Genomic DNA, 17,389 nt, shown 5'->3' with positions numbered 1-17,389 from the left:
CATAAAGAACTGGGTGGAGAAGTTTCGAACCACAGCGCCTGCGCGAAAGAAGGATGTATGTCACACGACTGACATTGAATATGTACGAGGTGCGATCGGAAAGTTTCCAGACTGCGCCTATAAAAACCCGTACACTTATCTCAGGTATTAAATTCATCCATCACCCTCGAAGTAGTTCCCCTGGGAGTGAACACAACGATCCCAACGCCGCTGCCAAGCCTGGAAGCATCCCTGGAAATCTTTCTTTGTCAGCCTGTCAAGCACCATCTGCGATTCTGCCTGAATCTCTTCTATCGTCTCAAATCTCCTTCCCTTTAGCTGAATTTTCATCTTTGGGAAGAGGAAGAAGTCACACGGAGCTTAGAAAGGAAGTTGGAGTCGGTTCTTGCAAGATCTTTGAGCTCCTGACAAACGAGAAGTCGATTCTGCTTCTGGTCCTCAGACAGGATGCGTCGCATGTGGAGTTCTTCCTTTAGAATCAGCTGACAGGTCCCATAGCCTATCCCAACAATGTCGCACAAGTCGTTGATGGTACGACGTCGATCTTCGTAAAATTTTCGGGCGTTGTGCTCGAAGATGGTCGTCCAGAACGCTCGTCATCATCGACAGAGGTTCGGCCATTTTTAAAACGTGAATGCCACACAAAAGTTTGCGGACTCCCCAAATGCTTGCTTTAGCATTTCATAGGTTTCCGTAGCCGTTTTGGCGAGTCTTTGGCAAAATTTGATGCACACGCCATTCCGAAATCGCAGGAGGGTCGGTGTAATGCACTACCAAAACGCCCGTAACTAAGAAACAAATGCTAATTCGATGATGCCGGCTGGCACACTGATTCACTATGAATGTAGGCCGCACCCCCTAGCGGCAGAAGCTCGTACTACATCCGGTTCGCCCTCTATTGACACAGTCTTGAAACTTTCCGATCGCACCTCGTACAGATTGTGTCAGAAATGCCAGGGCCTTGATCTCGCTTCAAGAACAGTCAGCATCTCCTTTCCCCATTAAATGAACATCCGGATGTATTCCTCGCTTGACAATGACAGTCGAAGAGTCTGGTTGCAAGAATAAACAAAACACTGATGTGGGCGGGGAGGCTGGACCTTGCGAACTGCATCTGACGTGGCTTCACACACTCGAAAGTAACAGTGCGAGGGGAGAGGAAAAGGCCGTTCGGTATCTCTCGTCACTGCGTGCCTCCAAAAATGACGGAGAGACAGCGAATTCAACCCGTCAGTCGATGAACGCATTAAGGACAGTGTTCCCAACATCGAGAAATTTCCCGCTACGGGGATATTTCTTGGCAAACCTTCTTCACCCATCCGCCGGCTTGCGACTTATTTAAAGATGCTACTTGGAAAGCAAAATGTTTGAAACACGTCCGGTAGACTCAAATAACCTAAAACAGAGAATCTCTGTCATTACGACCGGCCATGTTTTCTGCGGGTAATGGAAACTTACGAATCGATAAATCTCGAAGGACATCTGGCGGGTGTCGATTTTAAGAAGGTCCTTTGTTACCGTGTTCCTCGATTATGGCAAACACTCGCCTCTGAATATATTTTTGAGTAAACTGTGGTCGACCAGCCTGCATCGTTTTGCGAAGAACTGTAAACCGCTTCAATGTTAATCTAAACCACGACGTCTCTGAGCAAAACTTTTCGTCATACGCAAAATATGCGTAGGTAACAACGCACGCTGCTTTGCCGTCAGGATCGCGGCGATCCATTTTGCAGCTCAAATAATTCAAATCTTTCGTCTCTACATTTTCCCCCCTGTAAATGAAGTCATTAAGGCTTTGGCCGGGACGTTCTTTTGTTAAATCTTATGTGGTACCGCCTGATTCGACTTCTAATGGTTAAGTGAAGTGTTTTCTTCGCGGTACGGACTGAATTCGTAAATAATATTCAGACGAGCTTCGGCTTCGAAGGGTTAACCAGCTGATTTTCGTAATGGTGAGGTGTAGTGTTTTCTTCGCGGTACGGACTGAATTCGTAAATAATATTCACACGATCTTCGTCTTCAAAGGGTCTCTTTCGCACCGGACAAAACACTCGCCACTTCGGTGCAAACGTTTTAATTTTATTAAATATGCTGAAAATAAATATCTTTTCGTCCAAACCCTCAACATTTATCAAAGGGTAAAATAATATTTCGGCAAAGTCCAAGAGTGGGGTTGGGTTCAAAGGTCACTCGCCCAGTGAAACTCTGACGTCACTAGTCAACATCCAGCTCGCTAGATTTTTCAATCTTGCTCGAATTATTTACATGCGTGGTCCTACTCGTATTGATCACACAAACCTTGTTATCGCAGAATCAGCTTTGCAAAGCGGCGAGGAAACGCTGATAAGTGACGATCAGACAAGAAGACAAATGAATTCGATATCCGAAGTCACCGCTAGTAATAACAATGACAATTGATAACGTACATAAATAAACCTTCAGAGACGATGAAAACGGACAAAATAGTTTTAAATTCAATTAGCCTCCGAACGGGTACAGACAGCCCTCGATTTACGCCGGCGTAAACGGAATCGGCGTAAATTGAAACTCTTTTATAACGTAAATCAATGCGAAGTCGATGATACGCGTTCCCAGCGCCCAAACATTGACGAGTAATATAATGGAATTGCATTTAAAGCTCTGAAATAAAGTCAATAAAATAAAGGGAATTTAAAAAATATATTTTGTTCACTTACAATCGGCAATTCGTTGGTCCCCGCGATTCTTTCATGTGATTGATGTGTACAGTCATCTCTGCTCTTATGCGATAGTTGCGTTCATGTAAGACGCCGACCTATCGAAAATCGCGTAGTAAAAATGACCCCGGGACCTCCGCAGAGATTAAATTAGTCCTTTGATAGTTTAAAGCCCCAGGAATGAAATTGCTTAAGAGCAAACTCGCAAATTAAAAAGCTTTTACCGATTCATCGATCTCATTGGAGCAAATTCGCGTTGACGAAACTTACGTAATTGCAGAGATGACTTTATTTATAACTTTTATTCAAAATCAGAGATTTAAGAATTACGATTTAGTATAAGAATCAGTACGAGATACATTGTAAAACGTTATAAATAATAGTAATTTTTGACTTTCTGGTTTCAAAATCGGCGCAAATCGAGGGCTACCTGTATTTCTTTATGTTAGGAGAATACGTAACTAGCGACTTGATTTAAAAGTTCTTCCCCACGTTACTAAATGCTGACGAACACGTTTCCTTACACCTGGGAAGTTCGAACATTGGTCTGAACAGAAGCCGACTCGACGCTGTCTTCCCTAATTCACAGGACACACACACGCGGCGCTGTAGCTTCAAGACCAGTCACTGGACTCGCGTGTGGGCGTGGTCTTCCTCTCGGACTCCATTCGAGTCAAGCGAATCATTCCGAATAATTTTCTTATCACAGAATGCTACAGAATCATACAATTAATTATAAAATCAAAAAAGTGTAAAAATAATTTTTGTCCATAGAAAAGGTATAAGCCCCTTTTGTCCTGTAAGCCAACCGGAGTCTTCAACTGCAGTAGATTGATCTACCGTCTCATAAATGTAGAACAGCGAAGCAGTCTCGCTACGCGCCACGTAGGCGCTCAGAAGGAGAGGTGCGATACGTCCTACTCATTCTTGAACACGGCACTAGATGGAGGTGAGTGGTCAGCGTCACGCCCCGTCCGCGCTCTATCCCCGGGTAAAGGACCTCGCGGAGGCTGGGTGGGCCCCAGAACCAGGTCTGGACGCAGAGGCTAGAGGAAAAATCCTCTGCCCCCGTCGGGGATCGAAATTAATTCTGTATAATTTACTTAATATTCACGCGTTTACATAGCTGACGAAAAAACAAAGATTCTGAACTGCATTGTATCAAGCATTTCTATGATGAACCCTAAAACTATGTCAGGGAGGTCTTGAATGTTCATTGCCATCGTTGAGTGCTTCTAGATATGGGTAATACCACCATCAGATAGCAGGAAACAGACGACGATCAGAGCCCACACATCCTTGGTCACGTGACGTATCTCCTTGTCTCTTCATCCCACTGAGAGCTTCGGTAAACGGACGGACGGACAATCAGAATTCCATGAGCGTTGTGATGTGGTCTTGACCACGTAATCTGGGCTTCCGGTCACGTTGCTGTCATCAGATGCCGTCAAGGCCTTTCATCAAACTCACTTCCTATTCCTACAACCATCGTCATGAATTTGTGTGACGTCACAACACTGAGATCCTGCTGCGAGCATAGGAATTACCACTTGCGAACAGCGGACAATGGGTGGTTCTCCATCTTCAGTGTATGGGTGTGGGACCAACAACCAATGAAATTAAAGGCAAAGACCTCCCGATGTAAAAACGTGGACGTGAGATTTATAAATTGGATTGGCAGACGTCCCTCTAGGGCAGATTAACTGAAACAGTTCCGCTCTTCAGCCCTGAGGATGGAGACAGAACATTCCTCCGAAGTTTTGCCTGTTTGCGAAATGACAGCTGACACACAAGACTAAAATTTGCGAGTGTCATTTTTCTCGAGAACGACTAAGCTCATTAGAATCATTTATTAAGGCTTTGACCGGGATGTTCTTTTGTTAAATCTTATGTGGTACCGCCTGATTCGACTTCTAATGGTTAAGTGAAGTGTTTTCTTCGCGGTACGGTCTGGATTCGTAAATATTATGAAGACGAGCTTCGGCTTCAAAGGGTTAACCAGCTGATTTTCGTAATGGTGAGGTGAAGTGTTTTCTTCGCGGTACGGTCTGGATTCGTAAATATTATGAAGACGAGCTTCGGCTTCAAAGGGTTAACCAGCTGATTTTCGTAATGGTGAGGTGAAGTGTTTTCTTCGCGGTACGGTCTGGATTCGTAAATATTATGAAGACGAGCTTCGGCTTCAAAGGGTTAACAGCACTAACGTAAGAAAGTGTGTCGAGCATCATCTCTGCTTTGTACTCAACTCACCAGCAGCCGGCGGGTACCCAGTCCTCTCGCTCAGAAACTCACCTGTAACAAAACACAGACGACTGTCAGCTAAAACCGTACAATATTAGCAGTACGCGTCACCTGGCTTTCGGAGCTTTGGCAGTAGATGTCTCTGTCTTCGCTGTCCCGTATTCCTTTGTTCCTAAAAGAACACGAAACTTAAGTCACGAGGAACAAAAATCCATCTGAATTATTCATGACAGCGAAGTACTCGGGCTTACGATTCTACAAGAGTCTGAAATATTAATTACGACATATATATGTATTAAGAGATGTCTTCAAGGACAGGAAATGGATAGAAATGATGGGTAATGGACGATTAATGATTGTATATCCAGGAGCCAGCAGTGTTACCAACTTTATATACAATTTTTAAAGCCACTACAGCAAACTATATCTTCTACGATTACTAACGACGAAGTTGGCATTTACTGCTGAGTAATCTAAATGTATGTGATATGGACCTATTCTCTATACAAAACGATTAAACACAGGCAGAGATGGGTGGGACACAGCACGAGAACATTTCTGCACCGGGGAAAACTGGAACGACAGACAACAAACAGCTCAGACAATGGACAATGTCTCCAAAACACAACAGAACTGGCATGAATATTACTACACTTTAAATTTCATCTTCTGATTGTTGAGTGTACTGACGACGACGAGAAACGATTTACTGAAAATAAGATTTAAAAAAAAATAATAACGCACGACAACTTCGATGGTTACCTCATTATTCGACCTCAAAATACGAACTGTAAACTGTAAATTCCTCGAATTGCAACTGCGCATCGCGCCATACTGGTTCCGGTTAAATTCTCCAAAACATACGAGCGACAAAATGCCAACATAAACAGTTGCAACCTTTTTTACGAGTATAAAAAAGCTTACATTATAACTTACATTGGCTCTAGATTCCACTAAAAGAGCATTTATCACCGCAAATCACAATTCATCGTTGAAACATCACTCATTTCTCCGTTCTACTGCTGAACGGCGACAGGATTCAACACCAGACAGAGGCGTTATTACCAGTAACAGGTGGTATCACTGATCGTCGAAAAGGTTCCGGATATGACGTCATGTTGACGCCATTTCAAACAAATACAACGCCCCCTGTCGTGGCATCGGGAAAACAACCACGGCAAATTAACCTAATTGTTGTGTACGGATAACAAAACATTCAATTAGTCCGTTTCACCCGGTTGTCAAGGTGATGGCGAAGCGGAAATATATGGAAACCAGGCGCAGATATACGTTCAATGGACGACGACATTACAATACTTTGCAGTCCTTCTTCATGACATTGAAATGAACGTTAGAATTAACGGAAACATGTCCCGTTCCACTTCAAGACGTTTCTATTCATTGGCGAACGTTTCCTTATACACGAGCGTAACATTTTAAGGTAGAAAGATAATTTTACAGTTCCACGCTAATTAGACGCCTTGTTCCCGGCTAAACGTGGCCTACGAATTACAGTGATCTCGGACATCTAACGGTTCTCGCCTATACAAAAACGACTGCCAACACAGAATAATAAATACGCCAGTGGTTTTACAAGAGTCTGAAAAGTGTTCTCTCGTGACGAGCGTTCGCTTCTAAAGATACACTCAATCAATGAAAAAATTATCTAAAAATAACGAGGTGATAAGTTTGGGATAATGCACACTATTGACTAAGTCAGGGGTTCCCAAACTTTTATACCTTGCGGCCCCCTTAAAACATTTCATAAATTTCACGCCCCGCCCCCTTTCCAGAATACGTGCGAGCAAACAGATTTGACATAAAATTAATCTATGCAGCTCTGTCAGACGAACTAAACTGCCTCAACCAAGCAAAGGATATTCAAAATGTTTCTCCACATTTCGTTAAAAAAAAAGTTTTTCATACAAACACCCCCCCCTCCCCCCAGGGAGGGGACCACACTTTGAAAACTTCTGGACTAAGTATCGCCCACTGTGGCGCCCAAGATGGCAAGCGGGGAGACATGAAACGCATGAGAGAAAATTTGCTCGAGAAACTTCTTCGTTGTTTAACAGACGAGGAGATAAGCTGAAGATTGTGTCCAAAGGCTCAGCTGGTCTGGTGGTAGCCAGCAACGCCGCAGATGACGTCACGCGGGCCTTTACCCACATCTACCGGGCTGGTCAAGGAGGGACATTGCCCCCCTGTTGCGAGGATGGAGAGTGAGCCATTACACCGACTGCCGCGCCTTCAGATATGTGGCTCTCGGCGGAACCAACGGAGCTAGAAACAGCCGATAGTCGCATTTTTACAAGAAATGTTGGGTCCTTCTTTCCAGTGCCAATTCCTGTTTATGGTGTGCAGAGCCAAGACCGGCCAATCCTTTCCTTATATCCCTTCAGAAATGCCTCTCATAGTCTAGAGCAGTGGTATTCAACTTGGGGTACCTGTACCCCCGGGGATACGCGAAGACATGTTTGGGGGTACGTGAAATTTAAAAAAAATACTGAATAATCAGGACCAGATTTAGGGTTAGACACAGGAGAACCGGACGTAAGGACATTCGATTTGGAAGATTATATACTACGTATAACTTGAATTATACACCAACAACTTTGGGGGTACAAAGTTGAAGAGAAATTATATCTGGGGGGTACGCGAACAAAAAAAGGTTGAATACCACTGCTCTAGAGAAGTCTGTAACTCATTGAGCTGAGCAAATTTCAGCAGAGGCCTTCGAATGTCCCTGCCTCGTGACCTTGGCACATTACTGAGACATGCAGTAGCCAGGACCAAGCTGTGCGTTTCGCCTACGTCACTATCTTCCGCAATTATGTAATGATTTCAGCGCGACAGTTGCTGCTTCCCACGTGCTCATAACCCCCTCCCCCGCGTCTATCACCCCTACCTTCGACTTATAATAGACGCGGAACACGTGAGTGACATGTTCGTCCACAGTCAAAGAAAAGCCAACGATTATGGCTCTCGGTTATGACATATTTCACGTCACTTGAAACTTCAATTACGTCGTCTATCAGCGTGTTAATTTTAACTGGGGTCTCGGGTTCGATTCCCGGCGGTGCCCGAATTTATAACTTGTGTTGGGCAAGGCCGTGGTCTAGGCAACACGGAGTTTTCCTCCGTGGCATCCCAACAATTACTCCATTCACACACAGAAGAAGGCAATGGCAAACCACTTCTGGATCATCTGCCAAGAACGTATATGAACAGGTCCCAGTCCGAGAAAAGGATGGAAGGATCCTGTTCATATGGACCCGTCGTCAGACAGAACACTAAATAAAATAATAATAATAATAATAACTCAACCGTTAGTATCAGCAGTTATCGCAGTAACGTTACTTTGAATCTGTGGTTGTCGCCGACAAGCACTGACGTGGACTGCGTATGTTAATGACAACGTATGGTATTTTTCGTTGCAGTGGTTGAGAACTCTGATTAGATTCCTTTCCCTATTTCTGTTCTATATATTTCTTAATCTTCCACGGTGGTCTAGCGGTTAGAACGCTGGCCTTGTAATCCTGGGGTCTCGGGTTAGATTCCCGGCGGTGCCCGAATTTATAACTTGTGTTGGGCAAGGCCGTGGTCTAGGCAACACGGAGTTTTCCTCCGTGGCATCCCAACAATTACTCCATTCACACACAGAAGAAGGCAATGGCAAACCACTTCTGGATCATCTGCCAAGAACGTATATGAACAGGTCCCAGTCCGAGAAAAGGATGGAAGGATCCTGTTCATATGGACCTGTCGTCAGACAGAACACTAAATAATAATAAATAACTGACTATTTAAAGATTAAATACTCGCAATTATGTGACGTCACGCTTGTTAATATCGCTATTGGAGCTCATTTTTGTATGAAATCTGTTCATGAACCAGGGCCAGTCCGTTTCCGAAACTTCTACAAACACAGCTTTGAAATTAACGAAGTGCTGAGGTGGTATCTCATCCTAAACATCTGTGGTCTTCTTGGAATGGTCGTCGCTCCACACTCCTAGTCGTGCGTGCTTACCTTCGGTTTCCCAATCACGCGAGGCAGACAAAGGCCTCCACTTTGCCAACGAGCTAGGCCACGCCTTAGTCATGTCGCCTTAGACACGAAACACATGTCACGTGAGATCGGTGTAATTACCGACATTTCCTTCGACTCTACAATTAATCATCATCGAGAGATCGAAAAGCTCGGATTCCTAACTGAAAGTTCTTCCCCACGTCCCGCGTGTTGCATCCGAGTTTAATAAAAACGTTGCTCACTTTTCGCCCCGACTATTCTGCCAACGTAAATGAACTTCCTGTTCGATAAATCGACATATATTTCAAAGATCGATTTAACTATCGACTGATACTGAAGTTATCAATCGATAATAACGTTTCGTCGAGTTTATTTGGTATTGAGACTGTTGGAGGAGAAAATATAAAAGTTAATTTCGAGCCCAACGTAATCGAGATTTTTCCGAGCGACAGTGTAATATTAATTAACTCCTAGGAACAAAAATGACAGCTCTAAAATTCCATGTGTGCTTCTAAAAGGGGAATCAAACGGTTGTGTGTGTGTGGGGGGGGGGGGGGCATTCTGGCATTAACAGTTGACGGAACTCAAATCAACTTATCATGTCATTTATTCGTGTTATGAAACTTTAATAAATATCACCACATTCACTGTTGTGGTCCTACGGATACATCAGATTCTAGTTCAGCTGTTCGAGGAACCTTCCGTTGAGGGTGACGAATGGCCGTCACACAAACTTCAAACGGCCTCCGAGTTCCATTACCTGATCCGTTCGGTCCACTACACGATTGTGGTAACCGAATTGTAGGAAACATCTTTGTCAGAATGTTTACAAAACGGAGTTAACTACAGACTTCCGTGTTTAAGAGGACAATTCAGTACACAAGACGAAAGAACGGAGTAGTGTAATATTTGCGGCCCTTGAACCGCTCGCCTAGTTTCCTCAAAGGTTTAAGAAAGAAACAGCCCACTTGGAAGACCTAAGAGAGGAAGGATTAAAGGACAAAGATTAATCTGGCAGGTTCATGTGGACGTCAGGCAATGTGTCGTCTAGCTCAGCGACTATCAGCTTTTCAACAACAACGGACAATTGCGTACACTCCCTGTTTTTGTGCATAGTTCTTGAAATATTATCTGGTTTGCGGGCCGTAAGTTCATTAAACTAGTTTTAATTTCAGTGACCAGAACTTTCTTTGGTACTTCAGGCATGAGACATCACCCAAACAATGTCTGGAGTAATTTTCTTTCTGGTTGATTTACGAATCTATTGCAACTGCGCACCTTCGAAGCCTAGCATTAAACAGGGAACGGCATACATTTACGGCTACGAAGGTCCCCAGGCAATGCCCGTTCGTCCTTCTGGTAGAGGTAGGAACACTGAATGTAAGGCGTTTGGAAGTGAGGGGCTAAAGACATGAGAATCGAAGCAAGGACAAAAGTTGAGGACGGTCTTACAGAATTCCACACACAATTTTGAATTTTGATATTGGCCGTGGAAGGGCGGCGTTTGGTAAAAAGTTTTACGTCGATATGGTGGGAGGGGGGTACTTTAGAGCGGAACCAGTCTAAATATTATTTAAGAATTCAGTCCGTACCGCGAAGAAAACACAAGACTTCACCATTACAAAGATCAACTGGTTAACGCTGTTTAAGGAAATAATATAATTTATTCTGATAATTAATTAACCATTTAGAGCAGAGACTCGTTCAAATAATATTTAAGAATTCAGTCCGTACCGCGAAGAAAACACAACGCCTCACCATTACAAAGATCAACTGGTTAACGTTGTTTAAGGAAATAATATAATTTATTCTGATAATTAATTAACCATTTGGAGCAGAGACTCGTTGAAATAATATTTAAGAATCCAGTCCGTACCGCGAAGAAAACACAAGACTTCACCATTACAAAATCAACTCGTTAACGCTGTTTAAGGAAATAATATAATTTATTCTGATAATTAATTAACCATTTGGAGCAGAGACTCGTTGAAATAATATTTAAGAATCCAGTCCGTACCGCGAAGAAAACACAAGACTTCACCATTACAAAATCAACTCGTTAACGCTGTTTAAGGAAATAATATAATTTATTCTGATAATTAATTAACCATTTGGAGTAGAGACTCGTTCAAATAATATTTAAGAATCCAGTCCGTACCGCGAAGAAAACACAAGACTTCACCATTACAAAGATCAACTGGTTAACGCTGTTTAAGGAAATAATATAATTTATTCTGATAATTAATTAACCATTTGGAGCAGAGACTCGTTCAAATAATATTTAAGAATTCAGTCCGTACCGCGGAGAAAACACAACGCCTCACCATTACAAAGATCAAGTGGTTAACGCTGTTTAAGGAAATAATATAATTTATTCTGATAATTAATTAACCATTTGGAGTAGAGACTCGTTCAAATAATATTTAAGAATCCAGTCCGTACCGCGAAGAAAACACAAGACTTCACCATTACAAAGATCAACTGGTTAACGCTGTTTAAGGAAATAATATAATTTATTCTGATAATTAATTAACCATTTGGAGCAGAGACTCGTTCAAATAATATTTAAGAATTCAGTCCGTACCGCGGAGAAAACACAACGCCTCACCATTACAAAGATCAACTGGATAACGCTGTTTAAGGAAGTAATAGATTTTTATTCTGATAATTAATTAACCATTTGGAGCAGAGACTCGTTGAAATAATATTTAAGAATCCAGTCCGTACCGCGAAGAAAACACAACGCCTCACCATTACAAAGATCAAGTGGTTAACGCTGTTTAAGGAAATAATCGTTGTTTACACCGAGAACCATACGAAACCTATAAATTCAAAATGCAGCGTTTTGGTTCTTGCTGTAGGTGGTATATATCGTTACCAATCGGCTTTAAAGCGTTAATTAACGCATGGACCACTTCTAAATTACCTAGAATGCTCGTCTCTTATTTTTAACCACCATAAAAATAGTTTTAACTCTAAAATTATTCATTTCTCATCAGGCAGGGCGTAACACGAGAAAGGGTTAAAGGTTCCCTCGAAGTATCCATGGCCACAAAACTTCAGGAAACACGGAAGGCGATATTTACACAAATTCCTGTTTAACTTGCACGGCATTCAGTAAACAGACCGTCACTGATAAAAAACACCGGCGACGAAGGCTTGTTACGACAGACAGACAGACAAAACCTACATACTCTACCTAGCACGTATCACATTACAAAAGCTGTCGGGCCTTTGAAGTTCTGCAACGAGAAACATTTTGAAACCCAAGAACAAATGAACTGCAAATAGCAGAGAGAGAAATCGTCCTGCAGAAGTATTTGTTAACAACAATCGAACTCCGTTACTCAAAACAAGACAGACATACGAAGAGGAAATTGTGGGGAAAAGGTTATTAATGTCACGATGAAGAACTTCATCGCGGACAATCGTGAAACCACGGAGGATGTGAGGCGCTGGGCATGTGCAAATTACAAACAATACGTCAGCATTTCTTTGTGGACTGGAAGCGAGAACGTTTTGTAACATTAACTCGTGTTTCCATGCTTTCGTGTTGGTGTAACCATCTTCAGGGCGTGAATAAAACGCACGAGTCTTATCAACGAATTGTAAGACTCAGCTCTCGTCAGTACTTTGTCTCGCGTATTTTAATCTTCACATTTTTTTTTAGATAAGAGACACGATTATAAGAACGTATTTCTTGGTATGATGTACATTGTTTGCTCTCGTCCCACCCAATAAATTAAAATTATATCAGCACAGACGAGGAAGTTACGTCTCATTAAATTCCACTGCTCCCTTGTTCGATTGTAGCTCGCTCATCGCCACCTCTGATACTGTTTAAGTATCTTCTATCTGGTAAGCAACGTTGCAGAAAAATATTTACCTACGGATTACGAACTTCCCATCCACAGGTTTCGCTTAAACACACGCGAGCAGTGTTGTGTCTGTACCAGATATAACGAGAAACTTTCATACTTTCTGAAGTTGGCCATCGTTGATTTTACCCAGAAGGAAGGCGTCTTCAGAACCGAGCAGTTTTAATACGGTTAAACCTCGTTTGTTACCTGTTAGGAGCACGGGCCTTCTCTGCGACATCACTGCTTCTTTCGACAGACAAAGGTCGCTGCTGTTCACGGTTTACGGGACAATTAAGCTGCCAATCGTCTCGTGTTGCCATTGCATTGTTGAAGTTTCCTGTCCGCAAACAATGTCGAAGTACATTGTTGACAGCGTTTCAGATGCACTCCACTTTTCCGCCACGGGGATTTGGTAACACATTCAGCGTTTACTGAACAATACACGTCATCACCACATTCCTCGCGATAAACGATACATCGCAAGTCTGTATATTACTTCGTTAGAGGACTCTTTTTGAAGAAAAGTCGTTCCTGTATTTTGAGTAACCTTAATATTACGGGCCAATCCTGTAAACACGTCACATCTACCATTATCTGCGTGTACAAGACAGTTGTTTACTGCAAACGTAAACTTGGCTGTGTTGACAAATTCCAAGTAGCCATATTTTTAACTACACTTATGTTTCCATGGTGACACCAGAATACTCCGATTGTATGAGCTAGTATTTAACACACTACACGCAAAACTCAACAAATACATCACTCCATTTTCGAATGCCTACAATTTAAAAGAGTATTCATTAACGTGTGTAAACGATGAACATAAAACATGCGCGCGCACACCGTACTCGACCGCTCAGATACTGTCCCCGTGACATCACCGCCAGCCACTGCCAGGCAACTGGCCTCGACGGCTGGTACCAGCAAGTCCGTCCCAACTCTCGCGTTGTACTACCTGTTCAGCTGACATCGACCGTAGCAGAACCAAAATTGGCATTCCTTTGCAAAATACAATCCGCAGCCACCATACGAGGAATGTCACAGCCAAGTGGTTAGCATTCCTGCTTCTCAATCTGAGATAAACGTCTGCCTTTAAATATTCCGTGCCTTATCAAGGATAACAGCTTCGTATATGGAAGGTCCCTGGTTCAAACCTCGGGCCACAGACTGGATATCGTGGCTGAGGTTAAATACGTTTTGTCTCAGTGAACCGAAGCAAATTAGGAGGCTGTTGCCTGCATAGACGACAATTCCCTTCCCTATCCTCTCCAGTACATGACTTAATCGTCTTATTATTAAGAGTTTCGTTAGATAAATTAAAAATAAATAAATGCACGCCAAATTTATAACACACAGCCCACAGTGGTTCTTTAATTATCGGCACAAAGCTGGAAGTTGAACAAAATTAAATTCAGATTTCATGAACACTCGTAATGTTTGTTTCCCATTCTAGAAAACAAAGTCTCATCTAAATAAAAAAAAGCATATTTTTCGAACATCTACAGGAAAATAACATTTCAGAATTTTATATCAAATTTTTAAAACGTCACCTCGGAATAAAATGTTTGTACGTCAGCCATGTTATTATTATCAAGCGTGTGAAAACATTAAATTATTTTCAAAACTGTATCAAAATTCAGAAGGGCACTTTGTTGATATATAAGTACTCGAGAAGAAATATAAAACTTAGAAATTCTTAGTTCCAGACAAGTTATAACTTAACCACAACCTTTCAACATTTAAAATCATAACGTCAACAACATTTCGAGCTGTCCTCATTTTATTTATTTATTTTATTTAGTGTTCTGTCTGACGACAGGCCCATATGAACAGGATCCTTCCATCCTTTTCTCGGACTGGGACCTGTTCATATACGTTCTTGGCAGATGATCCAGAAGTGGTTTGCCATTGCCTTCTTCTGTGTGTGAATGGAGTAATTGTTGGGATACCACGGAGGAAAACTCCGTGTTGCCTAGACCACGGCCTTGCCCAACACAGGTTATAAATTCGGGCACCGCCGGGAATCGAACCCGAGATAAAAACTTATCTTTTAACTAATCAGCACACGAAATAGCCTGTCTTCACACCGACATCCGGGATTATCTATCAGCACTGCCTCCATTTAAATTAGAACAGAAAATAAACGCACAAAAGAATCTCCAAGTTTCCAAGTCACATTACCACCCGTCAGTCCATCCTGGAGACAATTTCCCTTTACAGGGCTCGTGACCGCACGTTACAATCAGAGAGTCTAGCTTTCTACAGTCTTTGTCTGACGAGAGGTCGGGGTCTGTCATTTGTCTTGTGGTGTTTTCGTTATATTTACATCTCTGCGCACGTACACAGAACAAAAGAAACACATTTCCATATGTACAATAAACACGTCAGTCCATGCTTTTAACACCAGATTACGCCACACTCGTTTTAGCCGATGCCAGAACAACAGATCGGTCATCACTGGCTTCTCCGCCGACAAGTTTAATCCTCTCATATTTAGCGTCAGACTCCACCTGTTTTTACGAACATTTGCATTCTGACAATTTTCTGTGACAATACGGAATTCTATAAACCGAATAGCAGACCGTCTTGCGAAAGGGCGTCATATATTTGTAGAGCATAGTACAACAGATGTCACGTGACTACAAAACTCGCCTCTGCCGCAGTACCACAACATGCCGCCAGGGGCACGCGCATACCAAGCGAAGTCCGCATACAGAACACCTCTCACATCCCGGAGGGAAGTTCGTGAGTACCACACGGCCCAGTGTGATATTTCAGACACATTATTTAGTCAAGGTGAGAGTTTTCGAAAGGGGAAAATAAAATCTACTTAAATAGAGGGATTGAGAAAAATTCAATTGATGAAGCATTATTCTCAATATTTTTGAGACAAATATTCATCGCCTTCAGTTCACACAACTGTGTTATCTGTGGCGCATTCAGAAGACAGAGCTCGTCACAAACGCCTAATAACTACGAAGGCAGGTGAGAAGTGTGCGCAATGAATTGGAAAGGATGTGGAAGGAAGCGGTCGTGGCCTGATTTAAGGCACTATCACAGCTTATGCCTGGAAGGACTGAGGGACACCCCACTTAGAGTATCCGGTCTCCGGGCCGAGAATTGAACCCGGGATCACTCGACGACGTTCTCTTCGTATTTTTTGACAAAAAGTTACGATGTTTCGTCTTGATGCGTGCTACATGTGTTACTCCATCCTGCTCCTTAATTGCTTTGCCCAGAAATATCTGAGCTCTGACCTATCGAGTTGAATTATGGGACCGTTAGTGAACTTGAAAATACGTAAAAATGTTCTGGTGCTGGAGGTACTTTGTAAAACCACGAAAAGCTTCGCCCCGATCTGTGGGTCGATATTCGAACCCGGAATATCCGAATGCTCTTCTGCTAGTGAATTCTCCTTCTGATCAATATCTTGCGAGGAATTAAGTCAACGTAAGACTAATTTTTAAGTTTCAATTTCTGGGCTTTGAAGGAATTTCCCTTCAAGCCAAAATAATGTATGGACAAAATTAAGTAAATACGCTGATTAGCGAAACGTTTCACACTGAAACTGCGCTCACAGACTCACAAGGCGTCACGTGAGACACGTATTCAAGTACAAAGTCATGATAATCCCTTTTAAGCAGAGGGGGGGGAGAGAGGGAGGGAGGGAGGGAGAGGGCAGAAAGTGGGGGGAGTAGCGATAGGCACTACTGTTATAAATTGGGTGGGGAGACAGAAGCTCATCTAAATAACATTTAAGAATCCAGTCCGTACCGCGAAGAAAACACAACGCCTCACCATTACAAAGATCAACTGGTTAACGCTGTTTAAGGAAATAATATAATTTATTCTGATAATTAATTAACCATTTGGAGCAGAGACTCGTTCAAATAATATTTAAGAATTCGGTCCGTACCGCGAAGAAAACACAACGCCTCACCATTACAAAGATCAACTGGTTAACGCTGTTTAAGGAAATAATATAATTTATTCTGATAATTAATTAACCATTTGGAGCAGAGGCTCGTTCAAATAATATTTAAGAATCCAGTCCGTACCGCGAAGAAAACACTACACTTCACCATTACAAAGATAAACTGGTTAACGCTGTTTACGGAAAAAAGATTTCTGTTTTGATAATTAATAAAACATTTGAAGCAGAAGCTCGTCTAAATTATATTTAAGAATCCGGTCCGTACCGCGAAGAAAACACTTCACCTCACCATTACAAGGATCAAGTGGTTAACGCTGTTTAAGGAAATAATCGCTGTTTACAGCAAGAGTCACACGAAACAAAACAAGAAAAGCACAGTCACTGATTGATAAAGCAAATGGTACATATAATTACCACGAAGTATGGATGGGAGTCTGCAGAACTTGGTGAACACAACTGCGCGGACATTATCGCCCACGTTTCTCAAGTAAACAGAACAGTGAGAAAATTAAGTCTAACAAACTGCTCATTACAGTGCTCTCCGGACACGAGTTCTTTCTTAACTCTTACGCCCGGAACTTCTCGTGTAGTTATGTCTGGAACATTCGTGTTCTATTCAACGGTCGAA

The 17,389-nt window shown here is 42.3% G+C and overlaps 1 protein-coding gene across 12 annotated transcripts in view; it reads right to left on the bottom strand.

Annotated features, from left to right (window-relative positions):
• The window catches only part of kmr (pleckstrin homology domain-containing family A member kramer), a 144,131-nt gene that overhangs the window by 104,213 nt on the left and 22,529 nt on the right, over nt 1-17,389 (bottom strand). Inside the window, exon 1 of one of the 12 annotated variants that reach the window (XM_087360738.1) lies at nt 13,035-13,728. The exons of the other annotated variants lie outside the window; for them this stretch is intronic. Within the exon in view, the coding sequence (XP_087216864.1) occupies nt 13,035-13,147 (113 nt within the window). The 5' untranslated portion in view covers nt 13,148-13,728. Of the gene's footprint in view, nt 1-13,034; nt 13,729-17,389 lie in introns of those variants that run through there. 12 annotated transcript variants of the gene reach the window in all.

Source organism: Zootermopsis nevadensis, unplaced genomic scaffold (genome assembly GCF_977971745.1).
Source record: "Zootermopsis nevadensis isolate Lab colony 2312 unplaced genomic scaffold, Znev_1.0 Znev_ptg000046l, whole genome shotgun sequence".
NCBI lineage: Eukaryota > Metazoa > Arthropoda > Insecta > Blattodea > Termopsidae > Zootermopsis > Zootermopsis nevadensis.
The sequence above is the reverse complement of the archived record's forward strand: the minus strand, read 5'-3'. Positions and strand labels throughout refer to the sequence as shown.